Source organism: Ptychodera flava, chromosome 14 (assembly GCF_041260155.1).
Source record: "Ptychodera flava strain L36383 chromosome 14, AS_Pfla_20210202, whole genome shotgun sequence".
In the NCBI taxonomy this organism is placed as follows: Eukaryota; Metazoa; Hemichordata; class Enteropneusta; family Ptychoderidae; genus Ptychodera; species Ptychodera flava.
The window spans coordinates 4,437,507-4,462,924 of record NC_091941.1 but is presented as its reverse complement, the minus strand read 5'-3'; the positions used below and the strand labels follow the sequence as shown (position 1 = coordinate 4,462,924).

General features: G+C 38.5%; 1 protein-coding gene and 1 long non-coding RNA gene across 2 annotated transcripts in view; one reads left to right on the top strand and one right to left on the bottom strand.

The window, feature by feature from the left end:
* LOC139149026 (5'-3' exoribonuclease 2-like) overlaps positions 1 to 25,418 on the top strand; it is a 140,793-nt gene that overhangs the window by 89,397 nt on the left and 25,978 nt on the right. Inside the window, exon 31 of the mRNA XM_070720521.1 lies at positions 5,267 to 5,330. Coding sequence (XP_070576622.1) covers positions 5,267 to 5,330 — 64 coding nt within the window. The remainder of the gene's footprint in view (positions 1 to 5,266; positions 5,331 to 25,418) is intronic.
* LOC139149007 (uncharacterized) lies at positions 14,935 to 18,484 on the bottom strand. Its single transcript, XR_011556059.1, has 3 exons — positions 17,260 to 18,484; positions 16,048 to 16,755; positions 14,935 to 15,190 (listed from the first exon to the last, which is right to left on the bottom strand). It is a non-coding gene; the product is annotated as an uncharacterized lncRNA (long non-coding RNA).

Here is a 25,418-nt window from a genome sequence, read left to right as displayed (position 1 = left end):
GCCAGTTAATGACAGGACCACCCCATCAAACAATCTAGGGGGATTTTAATTGATGGAGAAAAGTGTTTCACACTTTTCAAGTGGGGATTTGACCTGCCTATGGCAAAGGTGTGGATTAACAATCCCAACTAGAAAATGCTTGCTAATCCCCCGGCTTTGTTTTGCTTTTGTGCTAATGCAAATAAGATTCAGTCACTTTCTATACTCAAGATTTGCTGACCAACAATGGCAGAAATTAGACAGCATGCAAAACACAAATAACAGTAGCCCTGTAATTGGCCAACTTTCTCACTTTTTTTGTACCCCCCTGAAAGCCCAGGAGAAGAAAACCAGAAAAAAAGGAGAGGAGAAAGAAAGGGGGAAAAAATGGGCTATGTGGCGGGATTTCTTTGTAGCTTTAGAAGGTCTAACCAATGTGTGACTGATTGTCACCACAATGGAAAGTTGGAGGGGTATTATCATGTCAACTGTGTTTAGTGTGTAAATATTGAGAAATCAGTATTTGTTTACCAGCTGCTATTGTGATCTCTATAGGTACTGGACATGTGTTCAAATTTACTTTTGTAGCCTGTAATAAGCCCTAATTGGTCCTAATTTGATGACCTGTCAAAGCCAATTGGCTAATCAGCTGCAGAACTAATTACCTCTTTGCCATCTGGGACTTCATTTTTTCTTCATTTTGTACTTTTTTTGACTTTACACTGTACACTGGTGATCACTGTTTAATCTTTCATTTACATGCTCAGTGAATTGTGAAAGACTGCAAATCAAGTCTCAGTGTCGTCAAGATTTTTTCCCTTTTGTATGGTTATTTATGTTATTGACGAGCCCATTAGCTGTGTTAATGTCCATTGTGTGACAAATTAGTCTTCTTGTTTATGTTTATAATTGGCATCACCATGACGTATTTGTTCAGGTATGTAACCGTGGGTACCTTCAAAAAATTGTACGCATGTGGGCCGCCCAGAACTCGGGGAGTCTAGTCGTGAGTTGCAAAGTGAGACGGCGAATTTGCCAGAGGCAAAGATGTGAATGTGTTGGCCTGGCAATTTCTTCTTTTCTCATTTTGGTAGTGTCTTGAGTATCAAGTTTCAGCAGCCTCTCTCTTGGCCAACTGTCACAAATGTACAGCTTGCCCCCGGGCCGTCAGCTTCAGAGGGAAGGGAAAAAGTGAGAGAGAGAGAGTGTGTGTGTGTGCAAGTGAGACGGAGAGTTTGAGTGGGTCACTGGAGAATCGGCGTTGAGTGTTACAGAGCCCGATCACAGCTGTTGTACGCCTGCATGGAATGCTGAAAAGGAAGGAAAGCATGTATTATGCACAGAAGTTTGACTGGCCCATTCAAATAAGGTGCTAACAAGTATTTCAAGGGAGTGGATGGAGGTGGGGTTAGTAGCAGTGGTACAAAGAAACAAGCTTTATCTGATTCATTGCTCTTCTCAAGCAAATAGAGCATTCCCTAACTACATTTCACTCAATTTGCTCTACTTGAGATCACGTGTTGAAATTTATTTGCTCGTCCCTGATCTTTTGGAGTTTGCAGAAACCTGGCGTCTACAACCATTAGAACAAATTGGAAACTTTCTGTCTCCTTCAGCATCCAACATCCAGTCCGGCGTGACCAAACACACCGCCCGCCTCTCACAATAGTCTTTTGAAAAGCGTCAAAGAAAGCCACATCAGAAACTCTGTGGCTCAGGCTTTCCATGAAAGCCTTTTATTTGTTTAACCTAACACAGTGCACATCGCAGAAAGGCTGACCATTTTTGATCTTCAGTCAATGTCAATTTAACGTTATTTTTCAATTATATTGATTATTGTCCTTAGCAGGGATCCTCTTTAAATCAGGTTATTTCAATTAAACCGTTGTGTATGTGTGAAGTGGGTTAATTACACTTCAGCTATTAAAAAAATGTAATTAATAAGTTACTCACAATAGCTTAGAGCGATCAATAGCTTCGTAGCAAATGTTCTGGTTAGAGTGTCTAAATTAAAAAAAACAATGCTTGTAGAGAAATAGGAAATGATTACTGGTAGGTGCTGTATAACTTTCAGATCAGTTATTCCAGTGATCAGATCAACAAACAACTCTTGTACAGTTATTGTTAAGTTTATCCTGTTTTGCATGGCCCTGGGGAGATGCACACTCAATAGTGTCCTCTTCTGTCATCAAATATTCACTTCTCACTTTTTAGCTGAAGTGGAAAGGTATAAACAAAGCAGAGAGCCAGCACGCTCACATTGCCACATCACTGCGACATGCGCACTACCCACATAAAGACTTCAGGGGCAGCCGAGCATATCTCAGATCACACAGCATCGCCGAACAACGTGTAATGCTTTATACATGATAGCGCGTTACATTAATAGTACACATCGCCTGAGCTGTGAAAAATGAATTTGATCTCTGATTTTTGCTTTCTGCATGAGTAATGCCAGCCCCTGCAGGGGAGTGATCAGAAAAGCTATGATTTGATTCGGATTATTGTGGCGGGCCCTGAGTGAAAATACGCTCTCGGATGGAACACTGTGGAGGTATCATCTTCAGCTATCGGTGTGCATACACATAAATGAGTCATGGTATGGTATTAGTATTATGTGTAGCTTGGAGGGAGTCATTTGGAGAGGTATTCCCTAGTGGCTTGACTACTCCACTCTTCTCTGCTTGTCTGGGATTTGAATTGTCAGGCCTGATTGAAAATGATGCAGCCGATATCACCAATTGGACATATCATATGCAAATGGGGTACAAATCTCCTGACATAATATAATAGGAGGAGGGCTGTCACCGTGAATTTCCCCTGTGAATCTAAATGTCTTTTTTTTTTTCCTTGTGTAAAACATGGAGTGGCAGGTCAGAGTTAATCATATTGGCACTCTTCTAAGTAAAGCTAGCAGATATACAAGTTTAAAACTATATCTGCACCATACAGAGAGAAAGAGAGAGAAAGAGCATGGACTGCATAAGACAACACAGTTTGCAATGGAGGAAGAGCAGAAGCCATCTGGACATTTTCACCAACGACTGTATTTGCATTGTGCAAGCTGTAATTATAGATATTAATTTTCAATTAGGGTACTCCCGAGTGAGACTTGTCTCAGCCGGTTCAGCCTTTCCAATGAAAAGATTAAAAAGGAAAAGATGTCAACTGTTGACGCTGGTCTTTGTCTTCTTTTTAAAACAACATGTGTTTAGTGTAGCCCCGACTTTGTCTCCAAACATATTGCATCAACCCAGTACATGTCACCTAACAATACCTCTGCATTCATTTTTTTTTCCCGGGGACCATACATAGCTCTCTAAAAATATTTCTTTTCTCTTTCATATCTCGCCTCCCCTTTTAATGCACTTCAGGAGTGAAAAGCTTATTGTTGCTTTTAAATATTTATAGGGGACAACGTGTTGAAAGCATTGGAGTTGTCAACTCTGACCCCAGCGCTGCATTTGTGACAAATGTAGAGTAGGCAATATGGTGATATGTCAGAGTTTCTTTCTGCTGAACATTTACTGAAGTGCTACGTTGTTTCCAGTGTGTATTCATAAAACCCTTGTCTCTTTGCCACAGGTCACAGTTATCAATGGTAATTAAAGACAAGTGATGTACTTATGTGACCATCTTGTTGCAATACACAACTGTATATGACATCCTTCTCATAACGGGGAAAGAGAAAAAAAAATTGTTCCTCTCTCTTTGGCTAACATTGCTTCTTCCTTTGTGTTGATTTGTTTATCAGAAGCTTTTAGGCGCCACTCAAACTTGGTCAATTGTATTTTTAGAACAAGGGGGGATTATTGATAACAGCCCGTCATACATTTTGAAATCTGTTTTGTTATCAGCCGTGCAGAGAAGTCAGCATATAAAAAAACTGTGCATCTTGCAAATGTATTATTTTTCTTTGTCCCGATTTTTGCCGACTTTGAAAGCAGTGTGCGGTCTGACCTGTTTTTATGCAAAAGTAGGCTCTGATGCACAGTGTATTGCCCTTGTACAAAAGATGTTTCGTAACTGACAATTGAGGCACGAAAAGTTGTCAAGTAAAGTGTTTTTTGAAGACGCCACATATGTCAAAGCAATTTTCAGCTATTGTCTGAGAAGAGCCGGCACTCTAGATGGAGTGTTCAGTGTGAAATGGCCTTTCCTCATCAGCGAAGGTGTATTTTTTTTTCGGCACTCTTCTACTTCACACCTTATTCTGTGTTTTATGAAACTAGATGCTGCTATGCTTCTAACTGTAAAGACAGCAGAACCAACTTCAGTGGGGTGATAATATTTTTTTGTAGGAAAGGGGATGATATGGTGTTTTTTCCCGTGCTGACATATGATCTGGTGACTTGCATGAAAAGGAAATAGTTCATCTTCAGAAATGTTTTATGCCGTGAGTGTGTATAATACTTGTGATCTGAAGCAAGCGGATAGCTACTTTTAAGTGTAATTGGGGTATCTTCACCGTAGTAAACTTCAAAAAGCATTGGATACTTGAATCCCCATTTACTTCCATAACGAGCAACTTCAGAAAGGACCTGCGGAGGCTGCGTTAACAGCACTAAAAACCCATCAACAGTGAGCTGTTTTCAGTGGCTGGACCCTTGAAAGGGCTCTTTGCGGCACGCACTGTAACTTTACCAACCCAACGGAGTTGTTTTTGAGTACTCTTTGGGAGATACTCGGATAGTGCTTCATTTTGCTTGGAATAGATTTGCATCCCCTGGCTTCACCTGCCACTAGAGTTTGTGTAGTTTTTCCAAAAGTACTGACACCACAGCTCAGCGTGTTCCACTTCCCTCAAACAAGTATCTTCACATTTTCAGCTTGAATATGGAGAGCCATATTCAACATTTTAAAGAAGTGTTTGATGAAGTATAAAAACCCTGTTTGACACTACAGACTCTCATTCCTGTGTTTAGCTGTAGATGTATGCACACATACAGACAGATAGATTCTCAGACACACACCGACACACATATATTCCATGCAAATAGCTCATGCATAATATTAGCCCTGCGCGATAAGATACCTCATTGTTAAGACTTTTCTTTCAACCCATGGAGAATACAGAGGCAGCGGATACAGCCCAAAAGTTTCAACGTTATTTTGGATCTTCATATAATGTGCCCGGAGCCAAGCTGCTGTGAACACATGCTTTGAGTAATCCTGTGGGCATTTCTGCCTGCGTGGCCGACCCCTCTGCTTTCGTATTTCCTGCCAGCAAGGTGACTGAACTCTCAACATGTTACATTTTTTCTTTTGTTTTCATCTCTTTCTGTAGGTTGGCAGCAGCAATCAAACAGATTCCAAGACAATCGAAGTCCACACACTCCCTCATATGGAAGGTAAGATTGAATGATTCAATTTCACGTTTGTTTAGAAATTTTATTGTATCTTTTAAGCAGGAAGGTCTTTTTGTAAAGGGACATTGTCTTAAGTAATGCAAAACAAGATAATCCCAATTGAAACAAACAGTAACTTTGAAAGTTTCCCAGTGTAATCAACTGCAATTCCGTAAATACCGCCCAAATTCATTTACTGTGTAAAAATTCCAACATTGTCTGGAATAGCAGGGGTTATTTCTGCTCATTTTCCTGGCCTACGATGCTGGAATTGTCCTTACAAATCCTGTATTTACATCTCTGTTGAGCATCTGGCACAGTTGTTATGCTACAGGGAAAATACAGAGTTGCCGTTTCTATGGAAACTGTTGCGTTGACCCCAATTTTCTCTGACTTTGCATTCGTTTCCACGCAGTGCCATATCAAAGAAAAAGTGTTGATCTTAATTTTTGTCAATCAATCAGTAGGTTTTGCCATTGGCTATTTTTCACCTGATGAGCAACATAGTAGCTGGTGTAGTGAGTGGTTTTCCTTGATATATTGTATTTCCTGGCAAACTGAATAAATTTTAGCCATAGGAAACACAGCATGAAAAGATACTAGAACTGTGCCGCTGTTCAGAAAAATTCCAAGTTCACTTTTCAAAATATGTTGAGACAATTTACCAACAATTTTACCTAGCCAGATTCTGCTTACTTCTCCTCATCGGAAAAAACTGTTGCCAATGACGGTGATGATATCTCATCTAGAAATTGCCATCACTTGAAAACAAAGAAGTAGTAGTACTTTGCACATTGATGGTAAAGTATCTGCTGAAAGAATAACAATAGAGCACTTCAACTGTGCAGTGGGTTGAGAGAGGCCCCCAGATTGTTGTAAACTGATGCTGCAACAGGTGACCAAAAATATCAGATTGCTGATCAATGTTTACTTTTTACTTTACCGCTGCCTTACCCATATCCATGCCACGGCTGCTTGAACTTATATGTCTCTGCATATCATGAACTTTAACTTTCACAGGTCTTCGGCAAAATTTGCAAACATTGAAATATCTCTGAACAAAATTTAATGAGAGAAATTATTGATTTTTCAACTGTATGTTCATCTTTAGCTGTACATTGAACCATTGACTGGGTACTCGGTTTTTTTTTCCAGCAAGTTCTCCATCAAAAATTATTTCATCCACCCACTGGGAATACAGCATCTTTGAAATCCTTCCCTGTCCACACCACCTATCAGTGACAATATACCATCTCTTTGACAACTTTGTAAACACCCAGGTTCTATACTTTGACTGTTAATGCCACTGTTTATTCCGTCAGATTTGTTGCTCAGGTTGTGATGTACAGTACCTGGCTGTTATAGTTTTTATCATGCCTGCATTCTGTGTGAAACCATTTGTTCCACTGCAGAAATCCATGAGATGTTCCAAGATGGCAAAAAAAAGAGACGGTATCAGTGTTTATCTTCTTTCTCCCAAGTTGTATTTATTTTATGGTTTGTCTATGGAGTCTAGTAGAAAGAGGATTCAACTATGTTTTCTAATTTGACATCAGTAGAAGGAAAATTTTAATTAAATATATGGCATAACCACAGCCATTTTGAAGATCAAATGTAAATTACATTTTTATTTGTTTATTTGTTTGTTTGTTTATTTATTTAAGCAGGAAATCAAAAGTGACTCTGAAATAGAAATGTAGTTATCATGGAAGGACAAACACACATAAGTCATCTAGAAGATTTAATCAACGTGGCAACTTTACTGAGTCCAAACCTGTGGTTTTTGTGAGCTTAGGAAGAGACAAATTAATCCAGAGGCTATTGTTCCTGTTAGTGGAGACAAAATGTCGGAATTTAAAATACCATTTTTATTAGTCTGTTGTGCCCCCACCAAAATAGCCATCTGCTCAAAAAAATACATTCCAGTGAGTTCCACAGGGTTTAAGCTAAAACTTCTCACACTTGTATGTTTTCCTAGAGCTTGCAAGCAGTCAAGAGTCTTTATAAATTGAGGCATATAGACGTTAGCTCTGATTGCTAAAAATATTAAACAGGTTGCTTGCTTTTTCATTAAGGCTGAATATCTTGATTGCTACCTTTGCAGCCCAGAGCCGTGCTTTCTTTTCTGAGCACTTGTAAAGCACTGTCAGGAGTTTCTACTAATTGTTTCTTCCCAAAGGCTGTTGTCATTGATCCTTTTGTTGTCATGCCGATCGTTGCCCACCACAACAGGAAGCAAAATGATTCGGCACCGTACAAAAGAATAGCTCGGGGAGAAAAATTGGGGGGACGCAGTAAAGTGTACTCTCAGGTTTTTGCTACTATTACCAATAATGTGTCCACTAGCACAAAGGTGGGTTGTCATTTTCTTAATTGTTCTGGATGAAGAACTCTTGAAGTTGTTGATGAGTGATCCTTCTGTCTCCACTGCGACCCCTGACCCCTAATCTCAACAGCTTGCTGGCCGACACAACCAAAGAAGATATTAAATGTAATTTTTCTAGTTCTTCATTAAAAGAAGACGAAAATTGAATAGCTGAGCACAATGAAATGCTATTTACTTTAATCTCAGCCAAAATAGATTACAGGATAATTAGTCAAATTTTGTTTGATTTTGGCATTTTCAAAGGATTTGCTTTGATCAACATAAAGTATTGCACATAGAAAGCATTCTTGAGCAAACTGTGAATCAGGAATGTGCTCCATGTTGAAAATTCTCAGTTTAGTCTAAAATATGTTTCCAACTTAGAATGAGTCAAATTTTTAGTTAGAGAAAGGGCCTGCTGCTTTTATTTTGAGTTTTTAGACACCAGAGGTTCATAGTATGTAAGTATTAAGTAGGTATCAAGTATTTCAAAAACAATGCTGAAATTTCCCTTTCTCCTTATGTGTTCAGACTTTTCTTTTTTAATTGATTGAAACATACAGAAAAGTGCAAATTTTCTTAAAAATAATCAAAAGTTCTGAAGGTCATAAAACATGTTTGTAGGTTTTCACCAGTGATTTTTCTTCACTTTATTTATGTCTTTGTGCATTCTTTGTCATGTTGTGAATGTGGAACCATTGAAGTTGTACCCATTTATCATTTGCAAATAGTGGTTTTTCTCCAAAAAAGTTCAGTACGTACAAATTGTGTTTTTCAATAGCGTTGGTCGCGATTTCGGCTTTGTTACTAAATATAGCTGCACGCGCGCAACTTTTGGACAAATATGCTGAAATTCGGACAAATTGTGTCGTTGTATGTGCGGCTGTTGTTGCAGCTTGTAGTCTCAGTCATAAATTCATACGAATAAGTGTGACGCTAGATAGCCATTCTAACTCTCGTAGGTTTTATTTTCGTCGTTTATGCGGAAAATGCGGATAAATGTTTATTTATGCATATTAATGAGAGAGAACAGTGACGTCATTTGCAATCAGCGCTATTCTAAAGATCTATATTGGTTTCAAAATGATCTATTATCATTATAAAACTTGTGCGTCGGTGTACATCTCAACTTGATGTATCTTGATTCAAAGTTTACATCTTAACTCATACGTCTTGGTTCAATATCACAGATTTTTTTTGTGGAAGGGGGAGGGTGTCAGAAATGACAAAACCATTGATTTTCCTACTGGTGGTCTTTTCATAACAACCTTATTCACTATTTTTTCTGCTGTTAGAACAGATTAGCCGTTGGCGAAAAAGCACAATTATCTTCATCTGAGAAACAGCAAAAAGTGGTCAAGGTTTTAAAAAATAGCTCTGATTAACATGGTAAATCTTGGACGACCCCTGTTCTAGATGAAAAAAATTGGTTAGCTGAGTGTATCTAGTTAGTTAGATCAAGGTCACACGGTACATGGCTTCCACAATTGAGATGTCCTCGGAGCTGTGTTTCTCACTGCAAAACCAACTTGTGTATAAGACCATTAAACATAATCTGTGAGTCACTTCACTACTTCATCGACATACAGTGATATTAGAGGGTGCTGCTGGAAAAGTTCATGGCCATGTATTAAGTGAGCATTGAAAAAGGGGAAGCCATACACCTTTGCCGATTCCCAAATCATCATTAACAATGTAAATTTCATCTCATACAGGCTTGCCATTCACCGTACCAGGTACCTTGTGAACGTACATTGTGGCGTTTCAAACTTCCAATCATTTGGCAGAAATTCAGCATTTGTAGTCAAATTGTCACTTTTAAATTCTCGCGTTTGCTGAATTATTCAACAAATGTTGTTTTCATATGTATTGCCATATTTAAGTTACAGTCTAGCATCAACATTGAGCATAGCAAGTATTTGCCTGTGAATGGGATATGGAAACTCCGAGACAATCATTAAACCTAGAAGGAAGTACATTACAATGGAAAAAAATGGTGTCAGTGACTAGATACACGTACGCCAAAATTTTTTGACATGAAATTATACAAAAATGTGAATATTTCATGGAATTAAGTGATAAGAAGACAACCTGTTGATCGAACCATTGTGTATGAGGGATAATTGTAGCAGATCTATGCAATAAATTCACTTGCTGTGTTTGTAAATTTATGGCTGTGGGATATGTTAAATTATCACATGTAAAATAAAGCAGGATAATATGGTTCAGTTTTTGTAATGCAATATTACAAGTGTTGCTACTGTCTGTGTTACATTGAAGAGACAGAGTAAAAAAATGGCAATGCTGCCACCAGACTTTGGTCTGATCAGAGAACAAAATGTAAAACAGACTGAACTATCATAGGATTGGACTGAAGAGCTCAGACAGTGCAGTCTCAAAGGCAGCATTTCCATGCAGATTGACATCTTATAGCAGAGACTGTAATGTCGTAACTCAGGGTGAAATACTGCTGTGTAGACTGAAACAGCTTCAGGTTGTGTGGTCTTAATGGTACTGCTGTAGTACACACACTATAGACTGAAGCATTGCCAGTGTACAGACCAGAACATCGCAGTATATGCTGGAACAGCACCAGTGTATATGGCGCCAGATACAACATTGCAATACAAACTTGAATATCACAGTATAAGCTGAAACAGTACAGTCTTTTTTGTATGTGTCAGAGACAATATTGCAACACAGACTGAATCACCGCAGTATAGGTTTCAGCACAGCATGTATGATCCCAAAATATGCCATTGCAATACACACTTAAACATCACAGTTTAGACTGTACTGCACCACAGACTAAAACACTGCAGCACAGACTGAAACACTGCACCACAGACTAAAACACTGCATCACAGACTGAAACACTGCACCACAGACTGAAACCCTGCATCACTGCATCACAGACTAGAGCACTGTACCACAGACTAAAACACTGGCATAGACTGAAACACTGCACCACAGATGAAAACACTGCTTCACAGACTAAAACACTGCACCACAGATGAAAACACTGCACCACAGACTGAAACACTGCACACAGACTAAACACTGCATCACAGATGAAACACTGCATCACAGACTGAAACACTGCATCACAGATGAAAACACTGCAGCACAGACTGAAACACTGCACCACAGACTAAAACACTGCATCACAGACTGAAACACTGCACCACAGACTGAAACCCTGCATCACTGCATCACAGACTAGAGCACTGTACCACAGACTAAAACACTGCATCACAGACTGAAACACTGCACCACAGACTAAAAACACTGCACCACAGATCAAAACACTGCTTCACAGACTAAAACACTGCACCACAGATGAAAACACTGCACCACAGATGAAAACACTGCATCACAGACTGAAACACTGCATCACAGACTGAAACACTGCACCACAGACTAAAACACTGCATCACAGACTAAAACACTGCACCACAGACTAAAACACTGCATCACAGATGAAAACACTGCACCACAGACTGAAACACTGCACCACAGACTAAAACACTGCATCATAGATGAAAACACTGCACCACAGACTGAAACACTGCACCACAGACTAAAAACACTGCACCACAGATCAAAACACTGCTTCACAGACTAAAACACTGCACCACAGATGAAAACACTGCACCACAGATGAAAACACTGCACCACAGATGAAAACACTGCATCACAGACTGAAACACTGCATCACAGACTGAAACACTGCACCACAGACTAAAACACTGCATCACTGCATCACAGACTAAAACACTGCACCACAGACTAAAACACTGCACCACAGACGAAAACACTGCACCACAGACTAAAACACTGCATCACAGACTAAAACTGCATCACAGACTAAAACATGACACCACAGACTAAAACACTGCATCACAGACTAAAACACTGCACCACAGATTAAAACACTGCACCACAGACTAAAACACTGCACCACAGATTAAAACACTGCATCACAGACTAAAACACTGCACCACAGATCAAAACTGCATCACAGACTAAAACATGACACCACAGACTAAAACACTGCATCACAGATTGTCACACTGCATCGCAGACTAAAACACTGCACCACAGACTGAAACACTACACCATAGACTCTAAAACACTGCACCACAGATTAAAACTCTGCATCAAGACTCTGAAACACTGCATCCCAGACTAAAACACTGCACCACAGATAACTCACTGCCACTGAAAACCTTCTTCACTCTCGGAAACGTTGCATTTTGAAGTCAAGAAAATGTCCAGATGTAGATTCTGCTGGCACCTTCCATCAGAACAACACATGGTTTAGTTTTTGTCAGATTGTTAAAATTCATACACTACAGTTTTGCTTTCAATCATGGTCAAATCACCAAATATCTAAATCTGAAAATTTTGATGAAATATTTTATTTTCATCATGAAATAAATGCATTTCAGTATATCCATTGAAAGTTGCCAATCACTTTCCTTTGTTTTTCTGACACAGCCTACCACCTACCCACCACAATTTTTATTGCTCACTGGCTCAGGTCACGTTATTATATGTGAGGTGATTTATGGAAAGCTAAAGTCAACAATTGATTTGTCCACTGGTGCACTCAGATGGCCCTCAGCAAACACTGTATTTCATATGCACTTTTGGAAGTGGCAGTGCGGTTATGAAGCTTTTATGGATGTTGACCCCTCTAATACCATCACAGAAACATATTTTTGATGGCACGATCTCTACGATCCGATTCCGAGCAAAAAAAATGTACACAGTGTTAGTCTGTGACAGACAGTGTTAGTCTGTGTCTGTCACTGCCATCACTGGATGGGGATATTGGTCTGGGATTGAAATATTGTTGCATGGTGGAATACTGAAAGAGAAAGAATGTTACAATTATGATGTGTATGTGAATTTCTGAACATGTGTGAGTCTTGGTATTTTTACACATTGCAATACACTTGTATGATATTTCTGTTTTTATAATCATTACAATTCAATACAATTCATATGACACCAAAAACATGAAGCTCAAAGTGTAATCAGTAAATATTTGAACTTTTTTGGCAGTGTCCAATGTTAGTAGCAGGCTGTGGTTTTGAACACACTTGATTTCAGATTGGCTGTAGTTTTAATACAGCATGTTTGTGAGCTTTTTGTACAACAGTTAGTAAAAGAATTTTCAAAATTAATCAAGGATTTTTTTATATTTTACCTCAGTTCTTGACATTACAGTGTTGTTTGTTTTCCCTTTAGTTTGAAACAATTTTTTGACTTCATAAGTCAAACTGATACAATCTCATCAAGAGGACCATTTTAATCTGTTATGGCGGATAATCTTTTCTGCAATAGTTGGTTTCCAGGGTATCCAAAGATTGCATACAAAATGTCAATATTCCAAACAGTATGGCAGAACAAATCCTCTGTGGTGTTTTATGTCAGTAGGTTTGTTTGTTCAGTTTGAAATGTAACCAGTTGTATCGGACTGAAACGTCTTTTATGAAAAATTTATTGTGTATTTCAAAAAGGAGAATTCTTTTAATGTAGCTAAATACCTTTTAGACACTTTCAGATTTTTATTTTTTTCTCAATTGAACACGTCCAAACCCCAATAAAGTATACATTTTCTGAAAGCCCTGATATAGAGCTATCCGACCAAGCACAGTACACGGTCATTATTTGCATAAGAGTCACGTGACAAGCGTTTTGCTGAAGCTTCAAAAAAACCGATTTTTCCCGCCTTATGCAAACACGCTGCAAGATTTCGGTTAGAATTTCTTCATTGACAAGCCTTGACAATATCCTACAAAACCGTGTCTGCGATTTTTTCCCGGAGGCTCCATTCAAATTATATGGCGTGATAATTAAAATTCTTGGAAAAGCACCTTCATCTAAACACCTTTAAGAGCGCATTAAAAAAAACAAAGGCAAATAAAGAAAATCCCAGACACGGTTTTGAAGGATATTGTCAAGGCTTGTCAATGAAGAAATTCCAACCGGAAATCTTGCAGAGTGTTCGCATAAGAAGGGAAAAACCGGTTTTGGAAGGTTCAGCAAAACGCTTGTCACGTGACTCCTATGCAAATAATGACCGTGTACTGTGCTTGGTCGGATAGCTCTATAACAGGGCTTTCAAAAATGTATACTTTATTGGGGTTTGGGACGTGTTCAATTGAGAAAAAAATAAAAATCTGAAAGTGTCTAAAAGGTATGTAGCTATCTTAATGTGTATTTACAAAGAGGAAAAAACATGGTGTGTGTACTTTTTAACCGAGGTATGGTATGGTACATGTACTTTTTGATTCGAACATCAGTAGATGGCATCTGCTACATCAACTATTAAATGTTCAAGAAATATTTGACTGATTTGCTCTGTAGGAAATATCAAATAGACGTTTCTACATCTAACATTGTTCTAACCAACACCTCCATCAACCCCTCCCCTGACACACCCATTTTATATCTTTCCTCTCAATCTCAGCTTTGCAAGCCATTCTAACCAACAATTCTTCCATCAATGTAATCATTTTACTATTTAGTCAGATTTCTTACCATTTTTACCCCTGCAGTTACCTATCCCACCTCATACCAGAGACAGTAGAAGTGAGTCTCACTTCTACATTCCACGCTGAAAACCCAAATACCCAAACTCCAAACATTCAGGGACATCCATGTTGTAAACCACTGACTTATACTAACCAACCACTCCCACCAGCTGTTCACACTTGTGCATGTTACAAAGTAATGCTTTATCCTCCAACTCAGTCAGTTCTATACTTTGGTCCACCCTGTTGCTGTTTCTGAAGCCATCATTTCGTCCCTAAGAATGATTCTTTTCCAGTTATCAATGAAAAGGTTTTAAATATATTGCGCAGAATACCTATAGAAACCTTCTTTTACACCAAAGTAAGTTTGTTGTAATGTTATTCACAATACTATTTCCAAACTGACAAATTTGGAGCTGTTATTACTAAAATTACAAACATGCTATGATACATTGACACCTTTATAAACCCAACGCAAAGCAAAGTGGAAACCTCTTTATTTTTAACACTTTTAACAATTAGGATAGACTCCATAGCATGTATAAAGCATATATCTCTTCAGAACTGGCATGCATTTAGGTCTCGTGGGAAAGCAAGCCTATGACAGGTTTCTGCGTAGGTAAAGAAAATTATTTGAATACACAGCAACCTGCAGATCACTGGCTAACCATATGTCTACATCAACAAACTCATCCTGTAAGCTATTCAGAATTTTTTGGTGATTATTCTAACCATTAAGCATATAAATGCTTATTTGTCAATCTGTCTCGCTATTTAGATGTCAAATTTAATTTAGAACACGGTACCTTACTCCCCCGTGACTTATGTGTACTGTAGGAAATTCATGCAGAGGTCATCCCGTGATCTTGTGCAACTTGGAGTACATACGTCAGGAAAATGTCATCTTGTAGAACTCATCACTGCGTACTCACTTCAAAGTCCTACTTGAACCCCTGTAACATTGCATACATCCGTAGAGAACAAAACCATATCATTACAAGTGTTGTCCTTTAACCTTATAGAATCTTCTCCACTGGCAAATATGGCTTTGCATCCTAATTTTGTGTCTTGTGACACACACACACATGGCTCGTATTATTTGTTTTTTACAATTTAAAAGTTAAGAAAAAGCACTTGAAAAGGCATTTGGAATGATCTGTTAAGAACACAGTTATCAATCCTGTGAAAGACATTTTATAATTGTCAATTCAATTCAAAAATGAATCTAAGGTATTGGTGATGGTATGATTTGATCGCTTTGTAAAAAAGTGAGACAGACAACTTGTGAAAAGATAGAGTCGTACATATACACATATCAGCTATCTGGAGTGATATTTTATACCATGGTCAGTGTGTCACCAGTGAACCATCACAGGATTCACATATACTTGCTTTTGTTGTAGTTGATAAGTGATTTTATTCAGTGCAAGTGTGGATGACCATGCTCAATTTGTACAGAGTTCCAGATTTTACAAAGAAGTATCCTTCAAACAGGTTGTTAACTTCAAGAGATAGAGTACCGGCTTTTCTGATGGTTTTTAAATCTCTGTGACCCTAAACTTTTGTATACTTGCCTGAGTGGCTATGCTTATTTTGAAAACAGACTACGCAGATTTTAAATAATTAAATTTTCATTCAGTGACACTGATTTCAGTGAGTACTGTCACATTGCCAATGAAATGTAGAGTACAGTAAATTTAATAGAGAATAGAATTTAACAATCCCAGCAACATAGTTTTTATTATAATGATAGCATCATATAAGTGATAACATCAACAGCATGCACTGATTTTGTAGCTGTGGTTTTTACCTGCCATTTAAAAAGAGTAAAGGTTCCACTCAGCTTGGGTACCAGAGTAGTGCTGATGATTTCTGGGTAATCTGTGGATTACTGAGAAAGAGGTAAAATGACTACTGAATTATGGGTAATATCTTTATTCATCATTTCATTGATTAAATAATGTCACGATATCTGAATAGTACCATAGTGCCGGTAGAATAACGCACTTATAGAAGCCTTGCAAGACAAAGAAACAATAAAACTGCAATACAAATAGAACATCTTCCTCTTTACTTTTTCTAAATATTGGGCATGTGCTTCTGAAAGGATTGAGGTAAAGTTTGCGTGAGATGTAGTCTAGACAAGTTGAGTTGGTGATTGGATGAGTTTAGAATTAATAGTTTTGCTTGAATCAGCTGTGTGGTAAAGCAGTGATGAGAAATTTGTATCTTTTCAGCGTTTCTGAAAAGACGTAATCTGAAATGTGACTTGCTCTTCCTCCAAGAAATAATGATAGAGTAAAAGTAACTGACAAAGTAAAGGGAAATGAAGTGAAAACCTTTAGTTTTTGTTTCCCTGCCATGCTTGAAGCGTGAGTGTGAACACTTACACAAAAACAGGATTTCCAGTTTCCATAAAACAAATCAGTCCATCATATTTAGCCTGACTCCGGTCAATTGTTGTACTTCCTGTTTGACTGAAGGATTACTGCAATAACGTTTCAATGAAAGTGTAGATCTGTTGAGTGAGTGGAAATGGGAGGCATAAAATACACTGACCCCTATAAGCAGTAGTCTTGCATTTCATTGACAAGGTCAAGATGATGACATGACAGACCCAATCCACATCAGAAAAATCAACCCAGGCTCACAGACCGAATACAGCATTACTGGCTGCATCTTTTATGAAATGCGGGAAAAAAAATTCAAGAAATGATCGCTGTTTATGCCATCAGCTTTTTTCACTCTCACATACTATTGACATGAATGTAATGTTTGCTGTGAGTATTGGTGAAAATGGAAAACTTCATACTGGGATCCATTTCACAATAACAAGATGCACTTTCCTCTCCAGGCAGGAACGCTAATTAGTGGTATACACTGCATAATCTATGCTACAGATATGAATTGCCCAAGTTATAACTTTTTCTCTCTTTTTTCTGAACATCAGAGATTTTGAAATAGCCCTCTCTCTGTGTGTCTCTTTACCCCCATGAATCATACATTCTACCATTGTCCTTACTTGGAGGTTGTAGCCATGGGTGACTTCTTCAACAAGAATGTACTCGTAGATTTCTGTCATGCAGAATTGCCTTCCTATTGGAACAAGTGGACAGGCTGAATCAGGAAGCTTTTCAGGCTACAAACTAATTGATGCAATTTGCAAGGGATCTTCTTTCCTGCCATATTGTCATCTCTCAATGCTATCTTCCAGTGAGTGACGCTGTCAAAAACACTAATGATAGTGCCCCGAATCTTGATAGCCAGAGTCAGCTTCCTTCATTGCTGTAATGATCTTGTTGATTATTATTGCTACGAAGTGATAGTGGCACAGTAGACAATGGAAGCAAGGGCCAGCTTGTAGGCAGGTGACTCTGAAAGCCAAGTTAATAGTGTCATCTTACCAATGCTACTTTCCACTCCTTTTAATGCATGTCATTTGGCAAACGAGGTGGTAACCTCAACAGACCCATTTTATTTTCTTCCAGTTAATGACACAGGTATTGTCAATAGCCCTTTACAACACTTAGATAGCCCTCACATAGATAGACCATGATATACAATGTTGCTGTCTGGTTCTCCTAGCTGTGCCTTGTCAAGTTAGGATTCGCCAAGTTTTCTCTCAGTGTGGTCTCTTCTCAACCTTTTGCAGAAACAGGAGTTTCTGCATTTTTTCCTCTCCTTTGTGTCGTAATCTTTGTATTCTATCACGGTCATTTTAATTGTCTTTATTTTTCTTGCTATTGTAATGTCCACAGTGATGGCAATCACAATGTTGTTACATGACAATGTAATAACTGCTTGTTGACGTTAATCCAAGAAAGTAATCTCTTCTTAATTCCAATTAAGTTTTCTTTTCATGCTGTGACAAGTTATCACTATTTGACTGAGGTACCTGCAGAAAAATTGACCATGCATCACGCAAGCTATCAGAGTGGTTAAAGCAAATGAACAGTTCCCGTAAACACCTGCTCAGAGTGAGATTGTGACGGACATGACCTTCCCGAGCAATTATTTTACTGCAAGCATCGTTTCTAGTGATATATAGGTAAATAAAATAAGGTGTTCAAAGTTTACAGTGAAACCTGTCTATTATGGATAATGTTGGAATGGCTAAAGTGTCTGTAATACAGAGATGTCTGTATTAGATGAGCGTGATTCTATTTAAATGGCAACATTCACCTTGAAAAATCTATGTGTAATAGAGAAAGTATGCTGATGAGAAAGGTGTGTTAAAGGTGTGTTCAGTGAAACTTGCCCTTTAACACCTCTTTCTCATCAGCACACTTTCATGTTTTTGAAATCACCAATTATGAGGATCCTGCGACCAAAGTTACAAGGTAGTAACTAACTTTGGTTGCAGGATCCTCATAATTGGTGATTTCAAAAACATGGAAGGCCATTTGATGGGAGGTGTCATATTCTGCTATTTTTTCCAGTGTATTGCTTCCATATCATTCAAATAGCATCAAATGCATGGAAAATTTGATCAGGCAAATCTGAAATAACATTCATAGCTGGTAAAGAACACAATAATGTTACAAATCCTTTGTGGGTGAAGCCAACAAGTCAGTTTTGATTGTCAGAGCAAATTAAATCTATATATGATGTATTAATATTCAGAATAATTGATCAATTGATTGATTGATCTACCCAGATAGTATTGCTCTGTCAACAAGACAGCAGCAATTGATCACTGGGTTTTCCAGAGAGATGTCCAGTGTCCCAGGTCATGTAACTATGTCCAGTGTCCCAGGTCATGTAACTATGTCCAGTGTCCCAGGTCATGTAACTATTGTGTAGTGTAGGTCATTTCCCCCACACTCATCATGACCTGAGTTCAATCAGTCTAGAACATTCCCAAGGTCACTGCCCTTGATGACCTCACAACCTTGAATTCAATTAGTCATGTTTGGAATGTTCTGGAAAGTTGATTAGTTGTGTAAGGGAGATAATTTTAGAACAGTAATTAGCATGTCAATAAAGGTTCTAGATTGTTCTTACATGCCTTTATAAAAGGGACGTGCACAGCTTCCAGTCAGACTTTTGGGATCGTGTCTCTTGTGTGTTACTAAACTCCAGCAGTAGTCATTCTCAAGACTTTTCAAGACCTTCACTGTCAACGCTGGATTTATACTGTGGACTTTGTGCAGCTTCAAGCCTGCAAGCCAAAGGACTGTTCATTCATCCAACTGACTGTTACAACTCTGAGACTGGAGCTTTGCCGTCCCAGCTGAGATAAGTAATCTGTACACTTTTAAAGCTTGTACTCTATCCCTGACTTAGCAATTAGTTTTATTTTTGTAATAAATTTTGTTTAAACGGAAACTGCTGAGTTCACCCTTTTGTTCGTTTTCTCTGCACGTAACAAATTGGGGGCTCGTCCGGGAGACGAACATTTTGAGCCGTTTGACAACATTTTGCCAGCCTTTTCAAAACTACTGTATACTGTGAACTCAGCGAAATTTAATCATGGCGGAATTTAAACCAGAGGAAATGGATGACCTTGATCAGGACACATTTGATTCCCTCAGAAAAGATGACCTCATAGCACTGGCCAATTTCCTTAAAGTAGAAGTCAAAAGATCTATGCGCAAGAGGGAAATACAGTACCGTATTGCCAAACATCTAGTTGATTTAGGCCAATTTGAGGAATCCACCCTGAAAGATTATGAGCCCGAGTCTACCTCTGAACTCAGAAAATTAGAATTAGAATTGCAGACAAATTTGGAGATCAAGAAACTAGAATTACAAATGGAAAAAGAGAGACAGGCATTAGAAAAAGAAAAAATACAAATGCAATTAGAAATGGAAGAAAGACAGAGAGAGAAAGACAGGCAGGAAAGATTAGAAATGAAACGTTTAGAGCTTGGACAGTCAGGAAAATTCTTCCCTTCAGACAAGTTTGACATCACTAAGCATTTCAGGTTAGTTCCCCCTTTCCAAGAAAAGGATGTTGATAAATATTTCCTTCATTTTGAGAAAATTGCTCAGAGTCTGAATTGGCCTAAGGAGTCCTGGTCTATGCTTTTGCAGAGTGCTTTGGTGGGTAAAGCCAGAGAAATTTACATTCAGTTGTCAGTAGAGCAGGCTTCAAATTATGATTCTGTGAAGGAATTAATTCTCAAGGGCTATGAGTTGGTGCCTGAAGCTTACCGTCAGAAATTTAGGGATTGTGAGAAGGTGAAGGATCAAACTTATGTTGAATTTGCTCGAACAAAAGAACAACTGTTTGATCGTTGGTGTTCTTCTGAAAAGGTCAGTCAGAATTATGACAAATTACGACAACTTGTTTTGATTGAGGAATTTAAAAGGTGCATCCGGAGTGACATCAAGACGTTTATCAATGAACAAAAGGCAGATACATTAGAGGTTGCTGCACGTTTGGCCGATGATTATTCATTGACCCACAAATCTTCATTTCTCAGCAAACCATCCCAGTCCTTTTCCTACAGAAACAATGCAGGTAAATTTAACTCGTCCTTTTCATCCAAGAATTTTTCAAAGGAGAGTAGAAAATCAAATGACAACAGTTCACAAAATTCAAGTAACACTTCCACATCATCAGATCCCAAGTCTCAATCTCCTTCTGACAAACAGTTTGGTACACTTTCTTGTAATTATTGTAAGAAAGACGGCCATTTAATGTCAGAGTGTTTCAAATTGAAAAGAAAACGTGAAGGTCAAAGTGGTCAAAGTGGATCTAAGCCAAAGCGGCTTTATTTCTTCATCAACTCAATTAGAGTCTAATAATGTGTGCAACACATTTTCTGAGGTTAAACCCCTCTTATCCCCAATTAATGAGGTCAAGGTCAATTCTTCTCAAGATAGCATTATGGGTATTTTCGAGCCATTTATTCATAATGGTTTTATATCACTTTCTAGTGATTTCTCTTCCGCTACCCCTGTCAAAATTTTAAGAGATACGGGGCTTCCCAGTCTCTTTTGTTGGCAGATACCCTGCCGTTTTCTGAAAAGTCATTTTCAGGTTCTAAAGTTCTTATTAAGGGGGTAGATTGTAATGACTACATTCCTGTTCCTCTCCATAATGTCTATTTGTCTTCGGACTTTGTTTCTGGACCTGTGACTTTAGGTATTAGGCCTTTTTTGCCTTTTGAAGGGATTCACCTTCTTCTTGGAAACGACCTTGCTGGGGACAAGGTCATTACTAATCCACTTGTGACTGATAATCCTAGTTTAGATCAGGATCCAGAGCCAATTGAACAAGAGATACCCGATTTATTTCCTTCATGTGCCATTACTCGAGCCATGTCAAAGAAAACTTCCGAGAATCAAAATACTCTCAAAAATAATGTCACAGATGTTGACTTAAATGACACCTTTCTCAGTCAGGTGTTTGACACGGATCATTCCGTTATCCCTCGTGGATTTGAAACTTCCAGTAAAACTTCTGCTGACCAAAGTCAGACATTTTCTAGATCAAATCTCATTGCAGAACAACACAAAGACCCAGATATTTTGTCTTTGTTTGACAGGGTAGATGATGAAGATAAAACTTCAGATAGCTCTGTTTCCTATTATACAAAATCTGGTATTCTCATGCGTAAATGGAGACCTCCAGATGTCTTGGTTGATGAGATTGGGCTATAAAACATCAAATTGTGATTCCAAAGCCCTACCGTGCTGAAATATTGCGCCTGGCCCATGAAACGCCCTGGGCTGGTCACTTAGGAGTCAGGAAAACTTATCATAAAATTCTCAGTCACTTTTATTGGCCTAATCTCAGGCAGGATGTAGCACATTTCTGTAAAACTTGTCACACGTGTCAAATGGTAGGAAAGCCAAATCAGACCATTCCAAAGGCCCCTTTACAGCCAATTCCTGCATTTCAAGAACCATTTAGTAGGATACTAATAGACTGTGTTGGGCCCCTACCAAAAACAAGATCAGGAAATGAGTACATGTTGACAATTATGTGTACATCAACTCGGTTCCCAGAAGCCATACCACTGAGAAATATAAAGACAAAGACTATAGTGATAGCTTTAGTCAAATTTTTCACTTTATTTGGCCTCCCTAAATGCGTCCAGTCCGATCAAGGCTCCAACTTTATGTCTGGTATTTTTCAACAAGTAATGGATCAGCTAGGCATTAACAGTATAGGTCATCCGCCTATCATCCAGAAAGTCAGGGTGCTCTTGAGCGATTTCATCAAACTTTGAAAAACATGATTAGGACCTACTGTTTTGACACAGAGAAGCAGTGGGATGAAGGAATTCATTTTCTGCTCTTTGCTGTTAGAGAGTCAATTCAAGAGTCTCTTGGTTTTAGCCCATTTGAGCTTGTATTTGGACATACAGTCCGTGGCCCACTTAAGCTCGTTAAAGAGAAATTCCTATCAGACGATGATGATTGTCTGAATATTTTGCAATATGTGTCAGATTTTCGTACAAAACTCTCTAAAGCATGTGAATTAGCCAGAGAAATCTTGAGTCATCTCAGCAGTCAATGAAAACCCAATATGATAAAAACACCTCAAAACGGAAGTTTGAACCAGGTCAAAAAGTTCTTGTTCTACTTCCGGTTCCTGGCAAACCACTCCATGCTCGTTACTTTGGGCCATACCTAATTGATAAGAAATTGAGTGATTTAAATTACATCATAATAACACCTGACAGGCGAAAACAAAAACAGCTATGTCACATAAATATGCTTAAGCCATATTTGGATAGGGATAATCCTACTATAACTCAGCCTGTCAGTGCAGTCAGTTCAAACCATTATGAAGATAGTGATACTGAAACTGACTTGAGTGAAAATACTCTAACTCAAAGCTGGGCTCGGTCAAGCTTCAGAACTCAGAAATCCTGGAGAAGCTGGAGTCTACAAAGTTGGCACACCTCCAGCCAGAACACCAACAACAGCTGAAAGAACCAATCCATGAACATTTGTTCCAAGATGTTCCAACGAGACAAACATCATCTACACAACGAAGATGTCTGCGACAGTAATCCAGTGGAACAACATCCAGACGGACTGAATCCTGCGAAAGCGGAATATCTCCAGGAGGAAGCCAAGTATTTGCCGAACAATGACTTTATCGAACTCAGTAAAAATAACCGGACTTTGCCGTGCATACTTTATGCCAAATTCAGTGCCATTTCAAGTTTTCCAACAACAAATTGCAAGAAGATAGTCATGGGACATCCTGTTTGCTACTTTTCACGCAAATTTAACAAATCCCAGAGAAACTACTCTACAATCGAAAAAGAGTGTTTATCTTTGATATTAGCTTTACAGCATTTTGAAGTTTATGTTACTTCTTCAAATCAGCCAATAGTGGTTTATATTGATCACAACCCTCTTGTTTTCTGCAGAAATTTAAAGGCAAAAATCAGAGATTGCTAAGATGGAGTTTAATGTTACAGGAGTTTAATCTTGACATTAGACATATCAAAGGCAGAGACAATTTAATTGCAGACTGTCTCTCTCGTATTTAGAACTTATTGTTGTTCACACTTTTAAGATTACATTTGTAAAAGAAAGATTTTTCTTTGAAAAATTTTCTTTTTTGAAGAGGGGGTGTGTATGTAGGTCATTTCCCCCACACTCATCATGACCTGAGTTCAATCAGTCTAGAACATTCCCAAGGTCACTGCCCTTGATGACCTCACAACCTTGAATTCAATTAGTCATGTTTGGAATGTTCTGGAAAGTTGATTAGTTGTGTAAGGGAGATAATTTTAGAACAGTAATTAGCATGTCAATAAAAGTTCTAGATGTTCTTATATGCCTTTATAAAAGGGACGTGCACAGCTTCCAGTCAGACTTTTGGGATCGTGTCTCTTGTGTGTTACTAAACTCCAGCAGTAGTCATTCTCAAGACTTTTCAAGACCTTCACTGTCAACGCTGGATTTATACTGTGGACTTTGTGCAGCTTCAAGCCTGCAAGCCAAAGGACTGTTCATTCATCCGACTGACTGTTACAACTCTGAGACTGGAGCTTTGCCGTCCCAGCTGAGATAAGTAATCTGTACACTTTTAAAGCTTGTACTCTATCCCTGACTTAGCAATTAGTTTTATTTTTGTAATAAATTTTGTTTAAACGGAAACTGCTGAGTTCACCCTTTTGTTCGTTTCTCTGCACGTAACTATGTCCAGTGTCCCAGGTCATGTAACTATGTCCAGTGTCCCAGGTCATGTAACTGTTATGTCCAGTGTCCCCGAGGTCATGTAACTATGTCCAGTGTCCTAGGTCATGTAACTGTGATGTCCAGTGTCCCAGATCATATGACAGTGTGGTCAAGAAGATAATTGATTGGCTGGTGTACATTGCTGGTGTAATAATTAGTCCAGCACATGGGGGCATTTGATTGGCCCATGCTTCCAGGTTTTGTTACCGTATGATAAAAGATGCAGTCAGCTGATTCCCTGACATGTAAGCATATTTGTTGGCTGATGTTCTCAGGTTTACATACTATGTAGAGTAGAAATTGAATGCATAGGTAAATTTTTTCAGGCACTGCAATTGTCAGGAAAAATCTTTCACTAATAGTCTTTCACTGTTTGATGGGCTAATGTGCAGCATCTCGTAAGCTGTTATCCAATTGATTGGTAGAATCTTACTGTTATAAATGAATAATACAAACAGACTCCCTAAGTCGCTGTGAATAGTGACAATCAACCAATCAAATATAACCTTCCAAGCATGGTGCACATCAGCAGTGTTTGGCATATATGACTTTCTATTTTCCTTACTACAGACACCAAACTATCTGTACGCTATGTTTCAAAGTTGCCATACACCACCTATCTGCATTCGTCCTGTCTGGATTATAAGTTGCCATACAGTATCTATCTGTCAGCCTTGCACACTGGACTGTCTGATAGCCTGTCAACCCAGTCTGCTATTTCATCGTGATACTTTCACATTGTTTGCAGAGAGTCAACGAGTCAGTGTGACAATATTAGTTGATTGATTTTGTTTGTTGAACCCTTGTTGCCCTCTTTGTATTTGCTGGCATTTGGTATTTGAATTCTTGTTTTGATAACTACAAACACGTGATTACGTTTGGTTATGACAGGGCAAACACAGATAGTAAAGATTGGTTTTGGTCATGTCCCTTAATGGTAGTGTTGGATTGAGTGTGATTAATGGTGGCTGGTGACTTCTAATTTTAACCCTTTGACCGCCAAAGTCAATTTTTGCCACCTTCATA